At 50.0% G+C, this 24,114-nt stretch overlaps 1 protein-coding gene and 1 pseudogene across 5 annotated transcripts; both read right to left on the reverse strand.

Annotated features, from left to right (window-relative positions):
* Window positions 1-1,602: 1,602 nt before the first annotated feature.
* LOC101096719 (interleukin-1 receptor antagonist protein) lies at window positions 1,603-17,275 on the reverse strand. Of its 5 annotated transcripts, XM_019827565.3 has the most exons (6): window positions 17,120-17,271; window positions 15,792-15,885; window positions 7,508-7,559; window positions 5,479-5,567; window positions 3,992-4,104; window positions 1,603-2,926 (listed from the first exon to the last, which is right to left on the reverse strand). In XM_019827565.3, the coding sequence occupies exons 2-6, from the start codon at window positions 15,868-15,870 to the stop codon at window positions 2,711-2,713; spliced, it is 549 nt and encodes a 182-aa protein (XP_019683124.1). In that variant the 5' UTR covers window positions 15,871-15,885; window positions 17,120-17,271; the 3' UTR covers window positions 1,603-2,710. The 5 variants fall into 5 exon arrangements, with proteins under 5 accessions (XP_019683124.1, XP_006930353.1, XP_019683125.1 ...); XM_006930291.5 differs by lacking the exon at window positions 15,792-15,885 and having other exon boundaries at window positions 17,120-17,275; XM_019827566.3 differs by lacking the exons at window positions 15,792-15,885; window positions 17,120-17,271 and adding an exon at window positions 7,892-8,033.
* LOC111559730 lies at window positions 12,264-14,902 on the reverse strand (annotated as a pseudogene).
* Window positions 17,276-24,114: the final 6,839 nt, after the last annotated feature.

Consider the following 24,114-nt stretch of genomic DNA (forward strand, 5'->3'; position numbering starts at 1 on the left):
AAGACACTAACAAACCTGTGCATGAGCACCTGTTGCCGACGGGAGAGCCAGGAAATACCAGAGCTCAGGGCCTGACCCCCCGCTGCCTCGCCTGCTACTTACCGGCGACAGCTGCTTGACCTAATCATGTGAAGGGTATGAGCCTCAGGTTTCCCCTTCTGTAATAGGAGGGCAGGGTGGCTGCAGGGCCTCACAAGTGTCGCTGCTGTTGTCACCATCAACCCGGGAAGGGTTTTCCGCCCTGAACTTCTCCCTTTACCAGGACTGCAAATCTATCAGTCAGGTGCGCCCTTTTCTGACACACGGCACGGCACCCAGACCATCTCATTTCATCGCTATGTTGTCCCCGGGGAGCAGATGTGGCTACTTGCACCTTACACACGAGGAAGAGAGAGGTGACTGGAGGGTGACCTCCTCCAAGGAGCCAGAGCCGAGATCTAGGCGGTTGCCTGTTAACCTGTTTGATTCCGTTTGTTTTTTTAGCAACGAAATCTCCCCTTCCAGCAAGGCTGCGCGTGACGTCCGGTTTGTGAAGCAGAGAGCAGAGGGCTGGGCCAGAGCTGGGTTCCAGGAGTGGAGCCCCGCCTTGTGGTCTTGCTTTGGAGGCCTTGGAGAGGAGTGCAGGGGGCGCTGTTTGCAAACCCTCCATCCAGGTCAACCGTCTCTGGGAACAAGTGAGCAGCAGGCCCCAAGGAGGGAGGAGACCTGGCCAAAGTCACACAGCGGGCTCATGGCCCAGCTGGGCTCCCCTCAAGACTCCCGAGACCAAGTCCAGAAGTCAGCAGAACCCGGGCAGGATTAGGGACAGCACGGCCCACCCACCTGCCCGGTAGCCGAGCTGTGTTTAATGATGGTCTTGCATGCCCACCGCACGGGGCCAAATTCAAAATTCCACCTGTTGATCTCCTCATTTCCCAGTGCCCCCTTTTCTCACACCCCAGAGGGGCAAGGCTTTTTATTTTTCAGACTTCAGAACTGTGAAATGTCACATACACACAGAAAACATCCATACCAAGAAATAGACTGTCATCTGGGTCCTAAAAGCGGCTGGGTGCCCCTGCCTGCCCTTCTGTCTCCCAGGAGTCACCCACCAAATCTGCTTTCAGACACAGCCTGTCCCTGCTTCTTTGTATGTTTGCACCACCTGTCTACACATCCCTCCACACAACTGCTCGTCGCCCATTTTAGCTTTATGTAAGTGGAATCATGCTCTGTGCATGCTTTTGTGATTCTTGTGCCCCACATCATGCTGGTAAGATGCATCTGTTTTGTTGAGGGCAGCCGGCTGCAATTCATCCACTTTCTTTGCTGTCGAGCATTGCGTCGTATGAGCATACGTGATTTGTGTCTTCGTTCTTCTGTGATGGGCGTTTGCATTGTTTTCTATTGGGGGCTACTGGGGACAGTGGTACCACACCGCTTCCTGGCCAGGAGATTTGCACTCCTGTATCCAGAAAGAGTGAGGCCCAAGGAGGAAAGGTCTCTTAGAAAAGAGTCAGCCAGGGCTAGTCCCCAGAGTGACAGAGGTCCAAGGACTCCCCATTTCCTAAGCTCTCCATGCCCCAAGCCTGGCAAGGCCATAGACACAGCCAGCAAAGTAGATGAATTTTCAGCATTTTATTGTAAAACAGAGCATAAGTCACAGGGAGTAGAAAACTTTCCACTTAACATATACAACACACATTCACTGAGCACCTGCTAAGGGCCGGGTCATGTGTTCGGCCCCCGCGGGGACCTGAAACCCACAAGCCATGCTCCCTGCTCTCAGGAGCTCACAGTCTGGTGCAGGAGACAGACAGAGGCTCAACCATCTTTCAAACAAGTCTCAGAATGTCAGAAGTGCTAAAATGGTCCAAGAGCAATTCCTCCCTCCCAGGAGACGTGGAAAGAACACCAGGGGGGCTGCTCCTGTGCTGTGCCCTGGGGGTTGGGAGCTTTTGACGGGTCGGATGGGGGAGGAAAGCACTGCCCGCAGCTGTAAAAGGTCTGGAGTAGAGATGGTACTGGGGCCTGGTCAGTGGAGTCCAGACTTCAGGAATGTTACGGAAAGAAAAATTGCGGGGACCAACAAAATACGCGGACTTTTCATTTTTTTTTAGGTTGAGTTGTTACAAAAGTAAGACAGGTAAACGAAAAAGGAGAGTTGCTTTCACCCTCCCCTGCTCCTTTCCAGAAAGGACAGTCTCCAAAGAAAGGACTCTCCTTCAAATTGGATGCAACTGGCTTTGAAAAAAAAAAAAAAAAGATGAAATCCTTACCTTCCGTCTGGCCACAGACTCTAAAAGCTGTCCCCACGAGACAGCTTGCAAAACAAGGTTGGGCAGGCCAGCGAGTGACAGGAGGGATCGGGGACATGGACACTGGGGCAAGGCAGGAGGGTGAGGAGTCGGCGAGAGGAGAGCAGGGGGCCAGGCTGGCCAAGGCGCCTGGCTTTTGTCCGGAAGCCACAGGCAGCACTGAAAGGCTCGGAGCAGTGCTGTGGCTCAAGCTGCACTTTAGAAAGACCGCTGTGGAGGCGGCATGGAGGTTGGTTAGCTGAGGAGGCTGCTGCTGGAGTCCTGTTAGCAGGGCTCTTGCATATCCTTCTGAGGGTCCACCCCACCAAGGCTGCTCCTCAGAGCCCCACAATAGCCAGGAGACGTCGGGCAGGGTGGAGACGTGTCTCTGGAGTCATCGATGTTGGGAGTGGGGGAAGTGAGGTACGGACACACTAGCGTTCCATCTGGAAGTAGAACTTGGTGACCAACATGGCCTCCTCGGGCGTGTTGGTGAGGCTGACGGGCCGGTCGGCCTCCAGGGCTGTGCAGAGGAACCAGCCTGGGCAGGCAGCAGACTCGAAGCTGGTGGTGGGGCCGCTGTCTGAGCGGATGAACGTGAAGCGCTTATCTTGCTCCTTGTTCTTGCTCAGGTCAGTGATGTTAACTGCCTGGAAGCCAAGACGTGAGCAGTGAGAACGGGGAGGCATGGAGGTCCTGTGCTGCCCCCTTCTCCCCACCGTGACATGGCCTCTGGCTGGCCCAGAGCAAGTTCTGGAGAAACACTGACCTGGGACTACTGCAGGAAGTCACGTGTCCTACATCTCCTAGGACAGCAGAGTCTGTCCCACTGTCACACCTTGACTTTGAAAAATCTGGCCACTCTAGCCATGGGCCAATAAGTTTGGTAAGCACATGGTACCATCAGTAGAGACCAAGGCTGTGGAGGCTGGTGCTCTGTCAAGGTCTATGCCTCTGGAAAGAGGGCATGGTAGAGAAGGATAGGTGCCCCTATCCACTGGTGGGGGCAAGTGACAGTGCCATGCTCACAGCTACTCACGTTGGGTTAAGATCTTGTCCAACAAGCACCTAAGACAAAGCCATCTTTTCCTAGGGCTGGCAGCTTATTAATATTGCAGGGATCAAGGAATACAGGGCCCTGAATAGGATGCCAACTCATGGGTTTGAGTAGATAAGGATTAGAAGAGAAGGGTCCTGAAGCTTGGCTTCATTGGAAGGTGGCAAGCCTAAGTGGGTTGGGGCCCCTCAGGCAAGAGAGTGACCCACAGAGAATGAGATCCCAGATGAACAATCCTTCTTCGCCCCCTCCCTTACTGAGACTAGACTTAGCCACACAGTGGGCTTCAGCCAATGGGACATTAATGGTATGGTGCAAGCAGGGCTTTGATAAGCTTTTGCACAGTGAGGCTTGTCATTTTGGAAAAATCCCTCTTAGGAAGCCAGCCGCCATGCTGTAAGGAAACCCAAGCCGACAACAGAGCTCTGAGAGAGCAGCCGAAACAAGGGCCTGGAGGGTGAGAAACCATCTTAGACGCCCCAGCGCCAGCAGAGCTCTCTCCTGGGTGCAGCTGCAGGAGGGGCGTGAGCTGCACTGAGTGGGTCAGAACTACCCAGCTGAGTCCCCCTAATTGGCCCACAGAGTCCCGAGAAAGAGCACATTACGGTGGTTCCAGCCACCAGGTTTGGGGTGCTTGTTATCTGAGACAGGTCCTTACCTCCAGCTGGAGCCTAGTCTCATCACCAGACTTGACACAGGCCAGGCAGAGCTTCCCCCCATGGATCCCCAGGAACATGGCATGAGACTCAATGGGCACCACGTTTAACTTTTCTGGGGAAGAGCACAGGGGAGGGTCAGGTTGTAGAGAGGATGGGAGGCAGCCTGGACTCTCCCAGGAGAGTTTTCTGTCTCCCCCTGACCAACTAAAACCCTAAGATCAGAAGGACACATAGGGGCGCCTGGGTGGCGCAGTCGGTTAAGCGTCCGACTTCAGCCAGGTCACGATCTCGCGGTCCGTGAGTTCGAGCCCCGTGTCGGGCTCTGGGCTGATGGCTCAGAGTCTGGAGCCTGTTTCCGATCTGTGTCTCCCTCTCTCTCTGCCCCTCCCCCATTCATGCTCTGTCTTTCTCTGTCCCAAAAATAAATAAATGTTGAAAAAAAAAATTAAAAAAAAAAAAAAAAGATCAGAAGGACACTGAGGCGCCACCTTCCTGGTCCGCATTCAAATAGCAGATCAAACCAAACTCCCTATCCAGTTACTCCTCAAGGACCAAGTGGCCTAGATTCCGCTCCACATGGTTTCTATCCTTCCTTCTTCCCAGGATATGGGTGCTCCAGGTCACCAAGTCTGCTGCCCATGCGGACAGAAAATAGCACATAATGGGCTCCAGGGCTTGGTCTACAGGGACCTGAGTGACTTTGAACCTGCCTCTTACCCTCGGTGATCTCTGAGCCCTCACATAGCAGTGAAAATCTCAGCCTTTCTGCCCTTCAGTGTGTTCGTTAGGAGAATTAACAGATGGACAGGAAAGGTATGTCTCACACTCTTTCAGAAGGAGGCAGGGGGCCAAAAACAAGGGGATGGGGCAGGGTGGAAAGATGGAGATCAGATGGTACCGTTCTGTAGCATCAAGTCAGCCGATAGGGATGTGAAAGCATCCCGGAAGGCTAGTGCTGAAAGAATCTCCCATCATGCCCTCACAGTGGCCTCATTTTACTAAAGGGAAAAACTGAGGTGGGGGAGGGGGCAAAGCTTGCCCATGTTCATCCAGCTCGTTTAGCGCACAGACCAGAACATGGCTGAGTGTGATGTCTGTGAATAAGGGACATAACCCAGCCTTAGATATGGTGTATTCATTTTGGATGGTAGTTAGGGTCTGGACAACATGGCAACATGGAAGGCTTAATAGTCACAGAGGGAAAGGGCCCATCTTACCTTCTGTGCCCTATCCCTGCCAGCTGTGGCCTGGGAACCCTGTGCCAGTTGGTGGGGGCTCCAGACCTAGGCTTTAAGGCTCCCACCCTCTTGAGGCTGCCCTCAAGTATGCCCTCTAGTGGCCAGGCTTCCCCCAGCTTCCCACTCGGCCGCAAAGACCCAAGGGGGATTAGGGCTTTGAAACTAAGGTTTTGGGGGAACAGGGTAAGGACTCCAGGGCAAAGTGACCCGGTTCCCACGCAGCAGCCACTTTCCTGGCAACCACTCACCTTCTAATTTAGTACTTGGTCCTTGTAAGTATCCGGCAACCAGTTGGTTATTCCTTAGGTAGAAGGTCTTCTGGTTAACATCCCAGATTCTGAAATGCAAAAGGACCCGGCTATGGGAAACAACCTCTGTGTGCCCAACCCTGTGCTCCACCCCTTCCTGTGTGCTCCAGAGCTCACTGGGTCCACATTCAACTTTCTGCCAGGGGTGTGGGATTTCTGTACACCCATGGCATGGAGGAGAGATTGAGGTCAACACTGATTAAAGAGCAGACCCAACTCCCACAGCGGGAAAGCAGTGTACCCACATCACATTCTTTTTTTTTTTTTTAATGTTTATTTATTTTTAAGAGAGAGACAGAGCATGAGTGGGGGAAGGGCAGAAAGAGACAGAGACAGAGACAGAGACAGAATCCAAAGCATGTTCCAGGCTCTGAGCTGTCAGCACAGAGCCCAATGTGGGGCTCGACCTCATGAGTCATGAGATCATGACCTGATCTGAAGTTGGACACTTAACCGACTGAGCCACCCAGGTGCCCCAGTGTGCACCCACATTCTATCCCTCTCCTCACTTGTTATTCATCCTCTGATTCCCCGAGCAGACACCTTCTACTTCAGCAAAACATGCTCTAGAGTAGCACCATCCAATAAAAGTTTCTGGGTGCAGAAATGTTCTAGATCTACCCTGTCCAATATGGCAGCCACCAGCCACATATGGCTATTGAGCTCTTCAAATGTGGTGGGACTGAGGATCTGAATTTTAAATTCAATTTAATTTTTATTAATTTCAGTGTAAATTTAAAGAGTTGTCTGAGACTAGTGGCCATCACAGCAGTTTCAAGAGACACAGCAGCTTGTAGCTAACTCACTCTGAGCCTTAGACCGTGAGGGTCTGTTTCCATCAGCCAGTGTGGCTGCTCTGGGTCTCGCAGGGGCAGCACTCCCTGGGAACAAGCTTCCTTTCCAGCTCACCCAGGGACTTCCAGTCTTTTCTTCTTGGTCAAGGGCTGACAGCGGGACTAACAGAGACTCCATTCCCTGCTGCCCCCCATGTGACCTTGGACCTGTACCTCATCTCCTCACACGTGAAGTGTAGCTAAAACCACCCATCTCATCAGGTGACCTTGGGGAGCTCATGAGCTCAGTGAGGGATAGTGGGACAAACTGTAAAGGTCTTTGCACATGTGAGGATTTGACCTTTCGAGATTTTTCTTAGTTCCTGGATGAGTCTTCTCCTAGAGACCTCTAGGAGCATCTCCTGGAGCTCCCAGCCAGTAGGTGGAGGCAGAGGCAAATCTCGTGAAGCAGTTTCCATGTCTGGAAAGGGGAAGGACTTGCCCCGGATGCACACGCACATGCATGCACACACTTACACAGGCATGCACAGAACCCCAAACTGCAGCCTCAAGCACAGAAACTCAGTCTGAGGGTGAAGTCACCCTGACAAGGCTCAGTCCTAGGATGTCACAGGACAGAGGGCGCACGTGGACAGCATCAGAGCCTGCTAATGTTCCCACAGTGTTGGTGACATCTCACAAAACTCCTGGCTCAATTTTTAAAAATCACAGTAGTTTTCAGGCCCTACTTGACATTCACAACAACTCAGTAAGGCAGGCAGGGGGTTATCATTAACCCCATGTCACAGATGGGGAAACTGAGGCCCCAGAGGAGCAGGATCCTCCACCATGTCAACACGGAGCCGCAGTGCTAGCCGGCAGTCTGGGACTCTGGGCCATGCTCTGCCCACAGCCACCCTGTGTGCTTCTTTGCCCAGCAAAGAGCCTCAGCATGGTTCCTTGCCACCTGTCTGTCACCCACCGAGTCGCCAGTCTCCGGGAAATAAGTCCCTGGCCAAGTTACTCTGAAATGCACGCCCTGAAGACCACGCATGTGGCTCCCCTTTCCTGAATAACGGGCATCCCTTTCCAGTCCAAACCCGGCTTTCAGGTGCTGTGGAGGCCCACGTCCCCCGACGGCTGCGAGGGCTCCATTTTCCTGTCCGTCCACCCCGCCTCTGCAGGGGCGGCCTTACCTGAAGGCTTGCATCCTGCAAGGTCTCTTCCCCAAGGGGTGGCAGGCTGTCTCTGGATAGAACGAGAAAAGGAGGAAAGAGATCAGGTAACTGGGGGGGCATCTGCGGATTTCCATTCTGTGGCCACGGCGAGGCAATGGGACACTCTGCCATTTCAGGCCCGGAGTAGCTGCTTATAAAGAAAATAGCCACTCACCCAAAGCAGGCTGTTGCCGCCCTGTCCCGCTCTGAGAAACGGAAATGCCCTCGCATTTCCAAAACGAGAAACCCTTGTTGTTGTCACTTTCAACCGTGCCGAGTGTCGCAACGGGGTGTTGTAACTGGCTCCCTCCCCTTTCCCCCTGTGTAATTTCCCCAAAATTGAGCTTTCTATTTCCCCCTCACCAAGTTCCTGGGAAGAAGAGCACAATGAAAACTGAACGCTCCCTCATCTTCCTGACAGGTATCCTGAGACTGTGTGTTGACTTTGTAAAAATAGATTTAAGTCGAAAAGTCCTCCTCTCCTAAAGCTAAGTGGTGGGGTTCCTCAGCACCCAGGACGGTCTCATGTCACTTTGTATTCTTTGAAGGATGCGTGCCCTTGCTGGACTCTGGACCAGGGACTAGCAAACATTCTGTAAAAGACCAGATAGTAAATATTTTAGGGTCTGTCTCCGTCCTGATTACTCAATTCAGCTACCGTAGCTTAAACAGTAGAAGAGGCGATCTGTAAATGAGCAGGCTGATTGTGTTCCGATACAACTTTATTTACAAAAACGGGTGGTGGCCAGGGTTGGCTTGGTTTGCGGACCTCCCGCTGTAGTGCAAACTTCCTGAGAGGTGCTTTGAAGCCAGCTCTATTCCTGCTATCCACGTCTTTAAAGTAATTGTCTTGGGAAAATGGGGCCAATTCAGCACCTGGAGAAAAATGGATCCAAATTTCACCTCTGCCACTTGCCATTTGCTACCCGCGTGACCTGGAACAAGTCACTTCACTTATTTGGGCCTCTGTCTCCGTCTCCTCATGCCCAGAATGGGATTGATCACGGCTTCCTCATGGGTGAAAAGGAGGAGGGAGGGAGGGAGGGAGAGAAGGAAGGAAGGAAGGAAGGAAGGAAGGAAGGAAGGAAGGAAAGAAGGAAGGGAAAGGAAGGGAAGGAGGAAGGGAAGAAGGAGAGGAAAGTTCTAGCCTGCAGTGAGCACTAATACGCATTAACTTCTTTCCTTACTACATTCTAGAAGTTAGGAAAAAGGTATGCGTACTCCCATTTACGGATAAGGAAAATACGTACAGGGCTTCTGCATGATCAGAGCACACAACGCTAATGCAGAAACGTAGGCTGAAGCATTGGAGAACTGGATGGGAGCTCGGCAGCCCTCCTATCCCACCCTACCATTGTTTTGAAGAACACTAAGACTCGGAGAGGGAAAGGGACCCGCCCAAGGCCACACAGCACGTTAATGGCAACGATGTGCCCAGGAATCCAGGTCTCCAGACTCCTAGCCAGTGGTCATCCTGTTCACAGCGGCTGATCTTGATGAGCTCAGCCAACAAATAGGTTCAACAAATCAGCCTCTGTGTCCAAATGAGAGTAAAATCCTTCAAGGAGGAAGGCTACACTGCCTATTTGAAAGTTGCTAAGAGAGTAGATCACAAAAGGTATAAAAGATAAGATATAAAAGATATTTTTATGACTATGTATATAAAACAGCTGCTGGGTAAATCACTATGTTGTACACCTGCGACTAATACAATGTTCTATGTCAATTATACCTCAATTAAAAAAAATTTTTTAAAAAGGCAGGCTTCTCAAATCTTTCAGAGCAAGTGGAACATTTCTGCAAAAATTGTATCATCTCCCTGAGTGATTCCTTTGAGGAGCAAAGTGGCGTGTACGTGTCCCCTCTGTTCTCACAAGGTGAGTGACCTTGAGGGAGACATTCACCTTTGAAACACATGCGAGAAACAGTATCTACCCTTGAGGGCCAAAGGGGAGTTTTGTTTGTTTGGGGGAGGGCTGGCTGAAGGAGGTGATGTGTAAGAACCTGCTTGATTATTTGCCTCTTGCAGCATTTGCTGAATCGCGGGATACGATTTCTGGAACGCTTAGAAATCATCAGGTGCCTAAACTTGGTCAGCACCTCTCTGAGATGAAAGGCAGCTAAACTGTGATAAACCCTCTCCTACGTGCCTCAGTGTTACATCCACATCCCTTGAAAAACGTCCCTGAAGACTGAAGAGAAGTGACTTGCCCAGGGGAGGCCGAGTGGCCCGGAGCCTGCCCTCAGACAGCACTCCAAGCCAAGGTCCCACCCCCCCTGGGGCTGCTGGGTAAATGCTCCTCTGTCCCTAGCCCAAATTCAAAGAGACAGGTTTCTCCTGGAGAACAGAGCCCTGAGTTCTCCGCCTTTGCCAGGTCTGTGCCCTTTTCCCACTGTGCCCAAGAAGTGTCCTGGCAGGCCTTTCTGAGTATAGAGGAAGGAGTTCCTAGGGCCGGGCCGACAAGTCAGGCCAACCTGGGGCTGCGTCCTCCCATCACTTATGAGCTGGGCCACCCAGGCCCAGGTCTCTTGGCCTCGGTTTCATTATCCATTAGACAGGCCTAATAATTGAAGCCTTGTCACGGGGTTCTGTGAGGATTGAGATGGTGCACATGGTGTATTTAACCCTGACCCTGGCACGTAGGAAATACACAAACAATAGAAAGCTACTGCGTCTGCTTTGTGGCCCCACGTAAAGTGAGAAAGGTCAGTCACAAGGCCCCTGAGCCAGTCAGCCCTTCCCTGCACGCCCAGTTGGACTCCCGGGGGGGAGACCCTCATCCCTCTGGGCTGGGGGAGGAAAGGAGTGGGGGCGGTGAGAGGCTCTTTCCCTCCCCTCACGCTTCTGGCCACAATTCCTCTCTTTGTTCCGTCTTATCAAAATAGTCGGTGTCCCGATGATCTCTGCCCACAGGAAATCTCTGACTAAACTTGTTCTCAGTTCTGACTCCTCAACCACTCGCTCCAGTTCCTGAATTCGGTTTAAGGACCACACCACATAGCGGACCCTGGGAGCTCCAGGCATCACAATTGTACCTAGTGCCTTCCTCGGCATGCCGAGCCCTGCCCTGCTAGACACTGGTGACTGTAGAAATGACCAAGGCCCACTCCAAGGGAAATAGGAAAACCAGGCTCTGTCTGTGTCCTTGGAGCGATACTACACAGGCTCTACGGGCCCCTGTTGATGCTTCTAGAGCTCCATCCACATAGGAAGTGCTCAATAAATGCTATTTCTCAATTTCAGTTAATTACATCTTTCAGTTCTAAGATTTCCATTTGCTTCCTTTTTTTTTTTTTTTTTGTATAGTTTCTACTTCTCTGCCAAAAGTTTCCATCTTGTCTTTTAAATCCTTGAACACAGTATTCATGGTTCTTGTAAAGGCTGCACCTGATAACTTCATTATTTGAATCCCTGCTGTGTCTCCTTCTGCCGTCCGTTTTTTCTCTGGTGCACAGGTTGTCTTACATATGCCTGACTACTTTTTACTGACTGCTGGGCACTATAGCATATCAAAAACTGAAGAGATCATTTGAGGCTCCAGACAAGTCATCTAGAGGTGTACATATCTAGAGATGATTCACTTTTGCTTCTTCTGGGCAGTGAGGCTGTAGGCACTGAAGCCCCACATGACCTTAACCCCAAGAGGCTTGACACGATCGGAGCAGAGCTTTAATAACCATGCAGACTGTTCCATTTCTGTTCACTCCCAATCCTCTCGGGTCCCAGCCCAGACCTGGGGGGTTTATTGAGGCCCCTCCTCCTCAGTGAGAGCTAAAGTACACATTTTATCCTCTCCCTGCCCCCACACCCCCAGCCCTGTAAGTCTGTCCAAAACTCAGCTGGGGCTTCTAAAACCAGCCAATGCTTCCCAGGGCAAAGGGGCCCAGTGCTGACCTCCACCTGTCTGGGCTTTTGTAGTTCTTCAAAGCCTTGGTCATTCTTTGACACCTTCTGATTATCTAGAAACACATTTTGCTAGCTTTGCCAGTTATCACAGCAGGAAGGTTGATCCTAGGCCAGGCGTGGACACTGATGTCTATATTTTAAGTCTTATTACTCAGGATGGTGGAGTTGGAACAGCATTTGGGGGGGGGGGGTAGGGGCAGAAGTGACTGAAAAGTTGGGCAGGAATCAGAGGATGAAGGGCCTTTAATGTAACACCAAGGGGCAGGGAATTTATCTTAGAGAAAATGGAATCAGAGGGTGAGACAGTCAGATTTGTCTTATTAAGATAATCGTGGGGCCAGTGGACAGATGGATTAGACTCGGTGTGAGGTTTGGGGTCACTGAGCCTGAAGGCAGAGGGGTGATGTGCTGGTAAGTGTTGACAGCTGGCTCACCAAAAGGGTTCTCATTAGTAGCATTTGCCTGTTTCTCTGGTGTAAATCTCGCTGATGCCAGCATCCTGCAGAGGAGGCCGATTTGGTAGCTCGCCTATCTTTCTTGAGAGAAAGCGTCCTATTTCTTTTCTTTTTCTTCTCCTTCTTCTTCTTGTTTTTTGTTTTTGTTTTTTTTGTTTTGTTTTGTTTTTTTTTTTTTTTTTTAGAGAGAAGGTGCAAGTAAGCAAGGGGCAGAGAGAGAGAGAAAGAGAGAGAGAGAAAAGCAGGGATCGCCCAATGCAAGGCTCGAACTCACGAACCGTGAGATTATGACCTGGACCAAAGTCAGATGCTTAACCAACTGAGCCACCCAAGCACCCAAAGGCATCCCATTTCTTTCTTTTTTTTTTTTTTTTCTTTTTTTTCCCCCCACAGTATCTGTTAGTTTATTTATCAAGAGAAACTATTCCATAACCCAATATTCATGTTTCATACTTCAGGAACACAGATCAGCAACAAACTTTCATGGAACTCAACCCAAGGAAATTCTTTACATTCCAAAATCACTTTGCACTCTGAAAGATACCAGCCTTCTTCAACTCCTCAAAATATTTCGTGGAATGATAATTTCCGTAGAAATCTGCGTATGTCTTCTTTCTTGGTTCGGCCACAGCAAACTTACAGAAAGCTGCAACCCCCAGGGATACAGGGAATGCTCCAACAGTATGAAATCGCAGACACTTGGCCCGAAGACCTCACATCTGAGGTTTCGCCAAAACACCGGAAGTCTTGGTAGCTATTCTGCTCAACACCAACCTTAAACCCAACGTCCTTCCTAACTGATACAGAAATGGATGGCCAAAAGCATCCCATTTCTTAACTCTAGTCCCTCCCCATCTCAGCCCGGGGGCCTATCGCACTGGTCACGTCCCCCTCGCAGAAAATGATCCCTCCTGACAAATCCAGTTTATCAGGAAACTTCAGTGAATCTTGGTGCAAACGTTTTCAGCTATGCCTGCTGGCACTGCATTTATGTCATGCGAGCACCACTTGTAAAAATTTAAGCCTTTGGGTGGACAGGTGTGCACCTTAAGTTGTAATGTCTCAATCTCATGTTCAGCCAGCTCTTGAGTACGTGAGTGTCACAGCACACAGCACACAATAGACGCAGTGCTGTTGTCCAAACTTTGGAAATTTTTACTAAGGTAATGGTACAAAGTCTCTGGTTACTCTTTCCAAGAGATGGGTAAATATATTCGTACAAACAGGAGGAGGAACAAGTATATCTCATGCCTTCCCTTTGTCAGTTTCCACCTACCCAGCCCTGCCAGGTAACCAAGTCAATTTTAACAACATCCAGAAGCTTATTAGAAGCTCCCTACAGCAGCAAGCCAGCTTTGGAGACAGATTCTGTCCTGGGCATCTCTGCCCACCAAACTGCAGCCATCAGGGTGACCCGTATGCCCTCCTGGGCCATGTAAGGGTGGTCAGGAGATTATATATAACGTCAACTGTTATCAATCATTGCTTCACAAGAAGCTTGCTCTCCTCCTAGGTCTAAATGGTAAACTTACTGAGAATCCTTTGTAAGTTTCAAAGTCTTCCAAGATGTTTTTTGCTTCAACAATTTCTGGGTTTGATATGAATCTGCACTGAAACCATTATTTATCTAGTTATCTTGTGCGTCTAGAGGGACATGTTTGCTCTTGCCTTCTGGGCTATGGTGACTAGCTTTATAAGGCAGCTAGCTTCTCCACTGGCAGACAGGGAGGGACAGGAACCAGGGAATGGGGGAGGGCGCAGCTGTGTTTCTTACCTGCTTGCTTCAGGCTGTGTGTTCTATTCTTTCATATGGATCTCACTTAGTCCTCATAACCACTGTGCAAGGTGGATAAATGTAGACCCACTTTCAAGACGGGTATATATATTTATACTCACTTTGTAGCATAAAAAAAAAAATCAAGGTACAGGAAGATTAAATCACTTGCCCCAGATGGTGGTGGAGGCAGCATTTGAACCCAGTTCGTGTATTCTTTCTTACAGTCAGTCCTGCTAGAAAGGCAGCTGACCTCTTTCCTCTCTGCCTCATCGCACAGGTAACAGAAGCCAAGGATTGTATTTGTTCCTATGGTGTTCCTTTTGGTTTGAACTCACATCTTATAGAGTAACAATTTATTCCACAATTGCTTGGACATCTTAGGAGTTTGTCTGTTTTTTGGTAGTAAGGAAAGGACGATTCTAAGGCCTTACAGAAGTTAAAGAGAAAAAGCTCTTTATCTGGTTTTGAACTAGAGTGGCCAACTGTCCTGGTTTTTCTAGGACTTTCCAAGTGTTAGTACTAAAAGTCTGGCATCCTGAGAAGTCCCTCAGTCCCTGGGAAACTGAGATGATTGGTCACCCTATAATATGAGTCCTTAAGAGGTGCTTATATCGGCGGGTGGCTGGGATTGCAAATTGCAGGCACAGTTAACTGCTAATCATTGTGTCTTGCATAGCAGAGATGTAGTCCATTAAAAAAAATTTTTTTTAACATTTATTCATTTTTGAGAGACAGAGAGACACAGACCATGAGTGGGGGAGGGGCAGAGAGAGAAGGAGACACAGAATCCCAAGCAGGCTCCAGGCTCTGAGCAAGTTGTCAGCACAGAACCCAGTGCAAGGCTGGAACCCACGAACCATGAGATCATGACCTGAGCTGAAGTCAGACGCTCAACCAAGTGAGCCACCCAGGCGCCCCAAAGATGTGGTCCATTTTATTAGGTACGTAGATACGTAGATGAAGCACACAAGAACCAAGAAACTTAGTGAGTCTTCCACTTAGGAAAAGAGACCATAGAGGATACGGTATTGATCAATCACTCCCCTTCTGATCAAGTTAATTTTTAATTTAGCCATTCACATTTTGTTTCTTCCAACTATATAAATCAAGATATGTCCACGTCAAGTGGCTTAAGATTGTTTTCAAATGTAAGTTGTGCAAAGGATTTACCCTTTCACTATCACTATTTTCACCTTCACCTCCTCATCCTCCTGCCCTGCCTTCTTCACACACATTAGTGGTATGGTCAGGGGTGTTAGAGAGGAAGCAGAGATCCAGTGAGGTAAGAGACGTGTCCCAAGCACATACCCACCTTCACCCTGGCTCCTCTGCCCTCGAGTTCCCAGCTCTTTAGGCAAACTACGAATCTCTCCATGATCTCTCTCCTCAGAGCCCTGTTCTCTGCTTGGCAAGGATAGCACCACCCACGTCCCTGGCCTTCCAGAAAACATGGTGTCTTCACTGGGCTCACAGACACTCATCTCCTGAACTTGAACTTACTCAGCACCTACCACGTGCCACTTTAAAATATTTTGGGGGTGCCTGGGTGGCTTAGTCGGTTGAACATCCTACTCTTGATTTAGGCTCAGGTCATGATCTCACGATTCATGAGATTGAGCCCCACGTCCGGCTCTGCGCTGACAGCAGGAAGCCTGTTTGGGATTCTCTCTCTCCCCCTCTCTCTCTGCCCCTCCCCTGCTCTCTCACTCTCTCTCTCTCCCTCTCTCAAAATAAATAAATAAACATTTTAAAAAATAATAGGGTCACCTGGGTGGCTCAGTTGGTTAAGCATCCAGCTCTTGGTTTAGGCTCACATTTTAATCTCATGGTTCATGAGTTCGAGCCCCACATCAGGATCTCTGGATGTCAGCACAGAGCCCACTTCAGATCTTCTGTTCCCCTCTCTACCCTTCCCCCACTTGCGTGCATGCTCTCTCTCTCTCTCTCAAAATTAATAAACTTAAAAAATAATAAAATATTTTGGAATGAACCGTTTTTAAGTATAGTGGTTTCCTCACATTATATCATTATCTAGTTATGGGAGCGGCACCCCCTTTACACATTCGAAAGATACCCAAGACCACGGGCTAACATTTTCATACAAGCCACTGGAGACTGCCTCACCTCCTCCGAAAGGGAGGCCTTGCTGCCCTTGGAAAAACTGCTTGTGGTTTCCAAAGCACTTCTCCCTCCATGACCTCATTCAGTCTCTGCACCCCTAGAACACAACACAGTGATTTAAGAGACAGACCGTCTGCAGTGGAGCCCAGCTCCTCCCCTTGTAGTGGCTGTCTGGCCTTGGGCAAATTACTTAACTTTTCTGTGTCCAAGTTCCCCCTTGTGAAACTGAACAATAATAGTGCTTCCCCATATGGTTGTTGTGAGCATTAGAAGAGACAGGCCACCTAAACAGCTCGGCAGAGCACCTGGCTCATAGTAAGCCCACGGAAGGATTGGCTATTACTGTACCCGTGAAACCCTGAGAGTTTGCCTGCCTCCTCTTGACCTGAGAAGAGTGAGACCCAGAAAGGAGTAACAGAGGCCGTTTGAGGCCAAACACAGGAACTAGGTCTCCAGAACCCCAGTTTTAAGATCTTTATTCTGCCCTACACAGATCTTTTTTTTTTTTTTTTTTTTTTTTTTTTTTTTTTTGGGACAGAGAGAGACAGAGCATGAACGGGGGAGGGGCAGAGAGAGAGGGAGACACAGAATCGGAAACAGGCTCCAGGCTCCGAGCCATCAGCCCAGAGCCTGACGCGGGGCTCGAACTCACGGACCGAGAGATCATGACCTGGCTGAAGTCGGACACTTAACCGACTGCGCCACCCAGGCGCCCCTGCCCTACACAGATCTTAAACAGACTGCAAAGCAGTAGCCCGTAGGCTGCGTATTTCCATTGCTCACGCTATTGTTTTCTTTAATCAAACTACTACACAAGGAAATCAGAATATCTGACTGCTCCTGAGAAATGGGAAGTTCTGGCCACCTGGGCCCGCATTCTCATGAGACAACCAGCTGCTGGAACCAGTCAGTCCCCACTAATTCCCAGTCCCCACCCTTTGGTATTATCCTTCAGCTCTTGTAAGCTAGTGCCCGCTTCTTTTAGTATTTCTCATTGAGTTCACACTGTTCTCGCCCTCATTTGACAGAAATATTTCTCCAATTTCTAGGTCTCTGTCAACAGTGGAAAAGGACCAATAGAGTCTAACAGCTCCATGATTTTTCTCACAGCAGACATGCTTCCTCTGGCGCCCGCTGGAGGGATAGGCATTGGGCTCACCTCAGTGTATGTGTGTGGCCCGCTGTAGCCTCCACCTCGGCCAGGTCTCCAACGTGGGCCTGGAGCTACATGCCCTTGACATTTCTCTGGAAGCCTGCCCTCAGTAAACACGAGTGGTCGATAGTTTCCTCCCCATTTTTCAGATGGAAAAATAGGAGTGGAAGGCGCTTACCTGATGCCATGGGGAGGGCCTGGTAGCATCCGAGGTCTTCTGAGACCTTCTACACTCTGGCTCCAGACTGAGCTGCTGCACAGAAAGGAGAAGCACCGGGCAGTACCTGTGCCACCAGCACCTCCCGGGATGAAGTTGCTCCTTCCTTCCGGATTACCTGAGGAGAGGAAGAGGAAGAGCCACTGCCTGCCTTCTACACACCCAGGCAGGGCTCGCCAGGCCCAGCTTCCAAAAGGGTGACTCAGGCTAACAGGAACCAAACAGGTTCTTATCTCTCTGTAAAACCAGAGGCCTCACGTGAGGAACCAACCGGGATTAGTAAGGCTGGACCTTTGTGCGCACCCAACTTTTGTGCTCAACCCGATCATGCATGCATGCGTTTATTCACCTAGTCAATATGGGTTGACCTAATCCTGTGTTCCAGGTAATCTTCCAGGCACTGGGGGAAAGCCAGATAAGGTCCCTGATAGTCTAACAGAGGAGGGCAAGACAAGAAATTAGGAAACAAATGGACTACCTTCATATGAAAGGAAGTGCGGTAGGGGAAATCAAAAACATGATAGGTTTTTGAGGGACCTAGGGGTGGGTGCATGTTTTCTGCAAAGTGGTCAGAGAAGGCCAATCTGAGAAGCTGACTTGCGACCAGAGACCTGAGACCTGAGTAATGTCAAAGACGTGGAAGAGTGTCCTGGGGGAGGGAAAAGCAAGCACAAAGGCCCTTGGGTGGGGACCTTCTTGGTCTATTTGGGGACCATGTGGAGGCTCATATGGTTGGGGTGTGGCTTATGGAGCAGCAGGGTGTCCATCCTTTCTTCCAGCTAACCTCAGGCTCCCCACCCCAGCTGCTGGCATGACAACTGCCCAGAAGGCCAGATACTCTCTCCCCACCTTCTCTAGAAGACTCTATGTTCTAAACCTTCTCCTCTTTGCCATTCCGAACTTGCTCTCTAGCTTTATGCCCTTGGGTCCTGCCATCAGGGAGCAGACAACTCAGGAATCTTTAAAACCATCTGGGTTGATGCATGGGGAGCAGTGGCAAGGGATCCCTTGGCAAACTAGAGGTCTTGAATCTTGTCCTCTGGCCTACCACTAACCAGCTGTATGACTCTGGAAGTGTCCCTTAGATTAGGGGCAGGCTGGAGCAAGAAATGGCATGCAAACTGTAAAATGCTTTATAGGCTGTGTGCATTGAAATAGGGCTTTGCTCTAGACAGGGCCTTAGGGCACAGGGGAAGGGGAGAGTGAAGGGGCGAGCCAGCCTACTGGCCACCTTCAAGCCTGTATTTTCTGTTGGAGAAGGAAAGGCCATGCTTACTTGCAGAAGGGCTCATCGTTCATAAACGTTTCAATAGGGGTCTGTTGGATTTCTTCACTTTTCCTCTAACTCTGCCTCTGGGGCCTGGGCTCATTCCCAGGGCCCCTTCACTCAGCCCACAGGGCCTGAAGTCAGCAGAGAGATGCAGAGAGCCAGAGGTGGCCACGGTGCCCGTTCCTGGGTACTTCTGACCACAGGGACTTCCCACAAGGCCTTCACTTCCTGTTCTATTCAGCCTTGGCTCATCAGCTAGAATGCCAAGGCTTCCGAGTTTGGGCTGGGAATTTCTGAAGCAGGTTTTGTAGAGAAATTCCTGTTTGCTAACGAATCAGGAACTAAATTTTGTAAACCTGGAAAGTTAGGCCCTTGGGGCAGCTTGGGAACCTGCCTGTGGATGCCATCTTGTCATCATGGTGTGCATGTCTGTTATTACACCAGGAGGACCACTCTGTGAGGCAGGTTCTGGCACTCAGAGTTTCAGATCCCAGTCTCACAAACTACATCTGTGTGATCTTAGAAACATGTGTAAAAGGAAGGTAAGACTGTTAGTCACCTTTTGGGGTGGTTGTGAGGACTGAGCAAACAAACATAAGGTGTTTAGAACACAGGAAGCATTATCTAAGTATGAGCTATAATTCTGGCAGAGCATGGGTCTGATGTCTCCATGGGGAGCTAAGGGCCTGGCCTAGTCTGCAGTCGGTAAGATGGTAAGCTAGGCTGCCAGTTTGGGTCGGGGATGGCATGTTGATCAGTGCACAAGGCTGGCATTTCCCATCCAGGCCTGACACGGGGCACTTCCAGGATGGAGGAACCATTTGTAGGCATCTCTAGCCCTCTAGAGCCTAGCCCACTCCAGAACTTTCCTCTCTAGGTTTACCACCTCTCCTCCAAAGCTGCAAAGATCTAAGGGATCAGTGGCCTGGCCTGGAGCACTCAGAGCACCTGAGAAGCCCAGAGTCAAAAACGTCCCAGAGATGGGGAAGTCTACAGTTGTGGGAAGGGCTGGCAATGGGGAACTTGGGAATTCCTGGTGGCTGGGGACCCTGGGTGGTGGAGAGGGGCTGCTTCGGAAGAACACTGAGGCACTCTGCCTCCAACAACAATGACTGACCACTCACTCCAGCACTGACCTGCCTTGGGCCAGGCCATTGCACAAAGAAGAAGGGGGTGGGGGACAGATAGAAGACAAGGGAAGAGCAAGAGGTAATGAGGAGAGCAGGCATCAGGAATGGAGGAATGAGATATTGAGGTTCAATGTTATTAGAATCCATGTCTCAGATTAAGACAGCTGCAGGTGAGGTAGGAGAGATGCCAAGGCCCCAAAGGGAAGTCATATGCTAGGCTCAATGGCAGGGTTCCTGTGCACTGTGGGAAGACTAAGAGCATTAGAGAATCCCTCCACTTCAGCCAGGGGAGACAGGCACCAAAGGGGCATCCTGCTTCCTGCTGGTTTCGGTCCATGAGGCCAGAGCAATGGATCTGAGTTGTGACAAGAGATACCATTGAGCTGTTTCACATGGTCTTAGATCAATACTAGTCCTCACAGGTTCCAGGAGAGTCTATACAACCTGGCTCCAAGCTCAGCCTGCAGAACAGTCCCCTTATTCCCTGAACTCTAGCTACACAGTCCTTTTGATTTCTCAAGTTCACCTCTTCCTCCCACCTCAGGGCTTTGACATAGGCTCGTCCTCTCCATGGAACACCCTCCCCTGCCCCATTCCACTGACTAGCGGACCATCCTCACCCTTAAAACCTTCATTTGTGTGATCCTCTGTGCGACCTCTGCCTCCCCGGCAGGTCACGGCAAGGACTGTGTCTGTTCTGTTCACCATTATATCCCCAACTCACATGGCGCAGAACCTGCCACATGGAGAAATGAATAAAGGAATGGATGGGAAGCTACCACTCAGGTACAGTCTCTCTCTCTCTCTCTCTCTCTCTCTCTCTCACACACACACACACACACACACACACACCCCACTCACACATCTGTATGAATGAATAAGTCTGCCACCATGACATTTATAAGTGGTCACGCATTGAAACACACATGTTCACATCAACCAACGTCAAGATGTGCAGATTCTACTTAACCCCACGATCCACTCTTCTGGGAACTTCCCCATTGCCACCGCCACAGTTCACAGGGCCAGTCATGTATAAATGTCCCTGACTTTGTCCCCAGGCCGTGGCTGATTGGACAGTAGCTGGGGGGATAGCTCCTCCAAACTAATGCACCACTGGGAAGGAGGAACTAGAATGCAGAGGCCAGGCCACATGTAATTGCTCTCAAACTGAGGACCTCAAAATCCATAAGTCATTGCCCACGTGTGTGGGGTACATTGCAGTTGACAAAGCTCCTAGACGTGAGTCCACGGCGCAGCAGGGCCTGTCTGAGGTTTTGTCTGCCAGGCTCCCTGCCTCACGTGGGTGAGCCACCCCAGCTTTTCTCAGCCCAGCCGTCTTACCACATCCTCAGCCACAGTGCATGGGACTCAGGACCCGAGTTAGAACAATCTAAATCCTCCTGGTATCATTCACGCTAAATCTAAGAAAGAGAAGCCATTCTACTGGCTTTTCACAGCAGCCAAATAGTAAAAGCTGTCAGCTAGTTCTAAGTGCGATTTGGTCCCTTGTGACAACAACCAACAATCACAACAAAATCTAATGTACATTCGCTCCATGAAGACTTAGCCCCCGACCACTGCCATGTGCTATGTCAGATCCTGAGGGGTCAGAGGTAAGTGTGGTGGACCTGTCCTTGTCTTCACAGGATACAGTCTTCATACCTCCAGAAAACTACATCACAGGGTGATATGTGCATGGACAAGGGAAGCACAGGGTTTTGTGGGAGTGCAGAGCAGGGACACTGTAGTTGGGCTTGGGGGAGTAGCCAGGGGAGGAAGATGGGGCAGGTAGGGGAGGAAAAGGGAAGAGAAGCTCCAAAGTGAAAGAAAGCCTGGCTAGGGGGTTTAGGCAAAGCAGAGCTAAAGTGTAGTGTTCCAAGGGAAAAGCCGTGGGAGCATACACTCTATGCTTATCTGGGGGAAGAGAAGTTGGGGAGCTGATAGTGGTCATGGGGTCTTATCCGCAACCCCCCCACCCCCCCACCTAAAATAACTTGAGCTAAAGTAGATCTCTGTTGGTTGTTTCATGCAACAGGGTGGCTGGGTCCTGGGAAGCCCTGCCTCAAATGTTAGTCACCTGAGAAAGCTTCCTTTTCTGAGGCCAGGGGCTTTTATTAGGAAAGAAGTATTCTAACCACAGGGTCTTGCGGTGCGTCAGAATTCCTGGAGAGACTGAGCTACAAAGCCTCTCTGTGCTCGGTAACAGGAATGTGCAATTGACCTGTGGTTTGTTACAAAGGGTTGCATCATTGGGGAAAGAAGGCTGTGCCCAGGAACAGAATAGCCAAGGGTCTGGAGTTGTCCAGACCTAGAGGCTTCCCCAGTTGGCTGGATTCCAGTGCTGGGGGCCAGGGTCATGGACTTAGACCTCAGGAGAATCTCCCCATCCTAGTCTGTTGCAAGGACATGGAGTGCACACTTAACCCGGGCCAAACTCCCTGCTGCTCTGGGAAGAGGACTTTGTGTGGATGGCTCCATGCAAACCTACTCCCCTTTGCGGTTCATGCTTAAATGACAGAGGATGGTTTTAACGCGTGCACACAGAGACTGGCATGCAATGGAGACTAGCATGCAGGGAACTTATTGGGGACTTAGCTCAGGAGCCACTCCTGTGTGGTGCAAAGAAAGGAAGACTGAACAGAAGGACCTGAACTGCAATGCAGTCACAGCACAGGCCTCAGCCCGTCCCTTAGAACATCTGGAGCTAGGGTGGGCCTGAAAAGAGAGCCGGGTCTCTGCATCCCCACACTGACTGCTCACTGGATGCAGGCTTCCCTTGGAGGGCAGACATGACTTCTTCAGGGACAGGTCATCCTTATGGGGCAGGGGTAGGTCTGGGCAGTGCCCCCTAGCATCTACGGTGGCAATGATCAATGACAACTGTGATGCTAAACATAGTGGCTATCTCACTGAATTTTCACAACAGTCTTCAGAGGGTATTAACTATTATCTTCACTTTACAGATGAGGAAACTGAGGCACAGAGTTGTTTGACTCAGAGCCTACTCACCATAACATCTCCTTTGGGAGTAAATCATCGGATGTGTAATCGGGACACCTCAGTGCCGAACACCTTAACTTCTCACCTACCCACTGACTGTTTCCCAAAAACGTCTTTATTGATCTCTGGGATTCAATTTTCCCGGCTCTCGAATGGGAAATCCTCACTTGGCCTACCTTTTACTGGGTGAGCTTTGTGAACTGCTAACCCTTATACGAATAGCAGACGGGATTCTTATTACACATGAAGAACAATAGGGGATCTAAGAAATGGCCGTATAAGACCACCCCTAAATCTCTGAGGATGGCCAGAAGCCTAAACCTTTTGGGTACTCCAGCTGGCAGAAGGGCAAATACAAATACCTCCATTTGGCAAATAGATAGATGGAGGTAAATGACAGGAAAGTCTGCAGACAGAACTGAGGCCAAAAATTAATTCCCAGAACCCATGTCCAACATGGCCTTAGTATGGATCTGACGACACAAGGGAAACAAGAGCCAGCCCATCCAAGAGGAAATGGACTTCCTGGAAGGGGTAGGAAGGAAATGTGAAATGTGCCGGGCACCATGCCAGATGCTTTATATAGGTTATGTTTTCATGCCTTCAATAACCGGAGGCTTTTGACCACTGTCAATCAGAGGTTCAAAGGTGAGGGGTAACCTGTTAAGGACATAGGGCCCAGAAGGGGCAGAACCTTGGCTTTTTCCAGCACATCTCGCAGCGTCCTACTGGGCAAGGAGCTTGCTCCAATGCCACAGGAATACTGGCAGCATTATAGGCTGGCCAGCGTCTGAACCTGTTCCTGCCCAGAAGTGCAAACTGTAGAAGAGAGTGAAAGCCTTTGCGTCTTGCAGCAAGACCCGTTTCTTTAATTTGGGTGTTGGTCTGAGGCCTTCTCTGGGATTAATATGCTAGGGGCCTGGTGTGGTTGATTAAAGAAAGTTTGAGGCAAGATTTGCAAGCCCCAGGCCCAGAAAAAAAAAAAAAAAAAAAAAAAAAAAAACAAAAAACAAACCCTGGGGTGAGGACAAGGGGGAAGACAGAAGAGGCCTTCTTATAAGTCCCAGAGTGATGGTGGTTTCCTCAAAGAGATCCCCGGCAAGACCCGGGATCTGCGTGTGGGCATCACTGCTAGGCCAGGAGAGGGCTGTGGGTGCACGTGTGTATGCAGTGATTGACCTGGAGTCAGACGTGCCACAGAGCCTGTTGATTCACGTGCACCAGAGAAGCTTCCATCCAGATCTATCTAAACACATCTGACGGTGACTGTTGTCCTTCAGTAAAGACATATCCCCTCCTCATCCTGGGTGATGGGCGATGTGAAAAGGTTCTCCAGAGGAGGTGTGGGCTCAATCAGGAGAGGGAAGAGCCCAGAAGACACTAAGGCATAGCCCAAGCATAACCTCTTGATGTATGGGGAGGGTTTCCCCATCCACGACACGGGGATGATGATCGCGCTTTGATAACACCGGCAAAGCTTTCGGTAGAGTGACGTGGACATAGCACCTCAGCAGATAGCTGTGGTTCGTCCAAAATTTCATGTGTGTTGAAGT

Source organism: Felis catus, chromosome A3 (assembly GCF_018350175.1).
Source record: "Felis catus isolate Fca126 chromosome A3, F.catus_Fca126_mat1.0, whole genome shotgun sequence".
NCBI lineage: Eukaryota > Metazoa > Chordata > Mammalia > Carnivora > Felidae > Felis > Felis catus.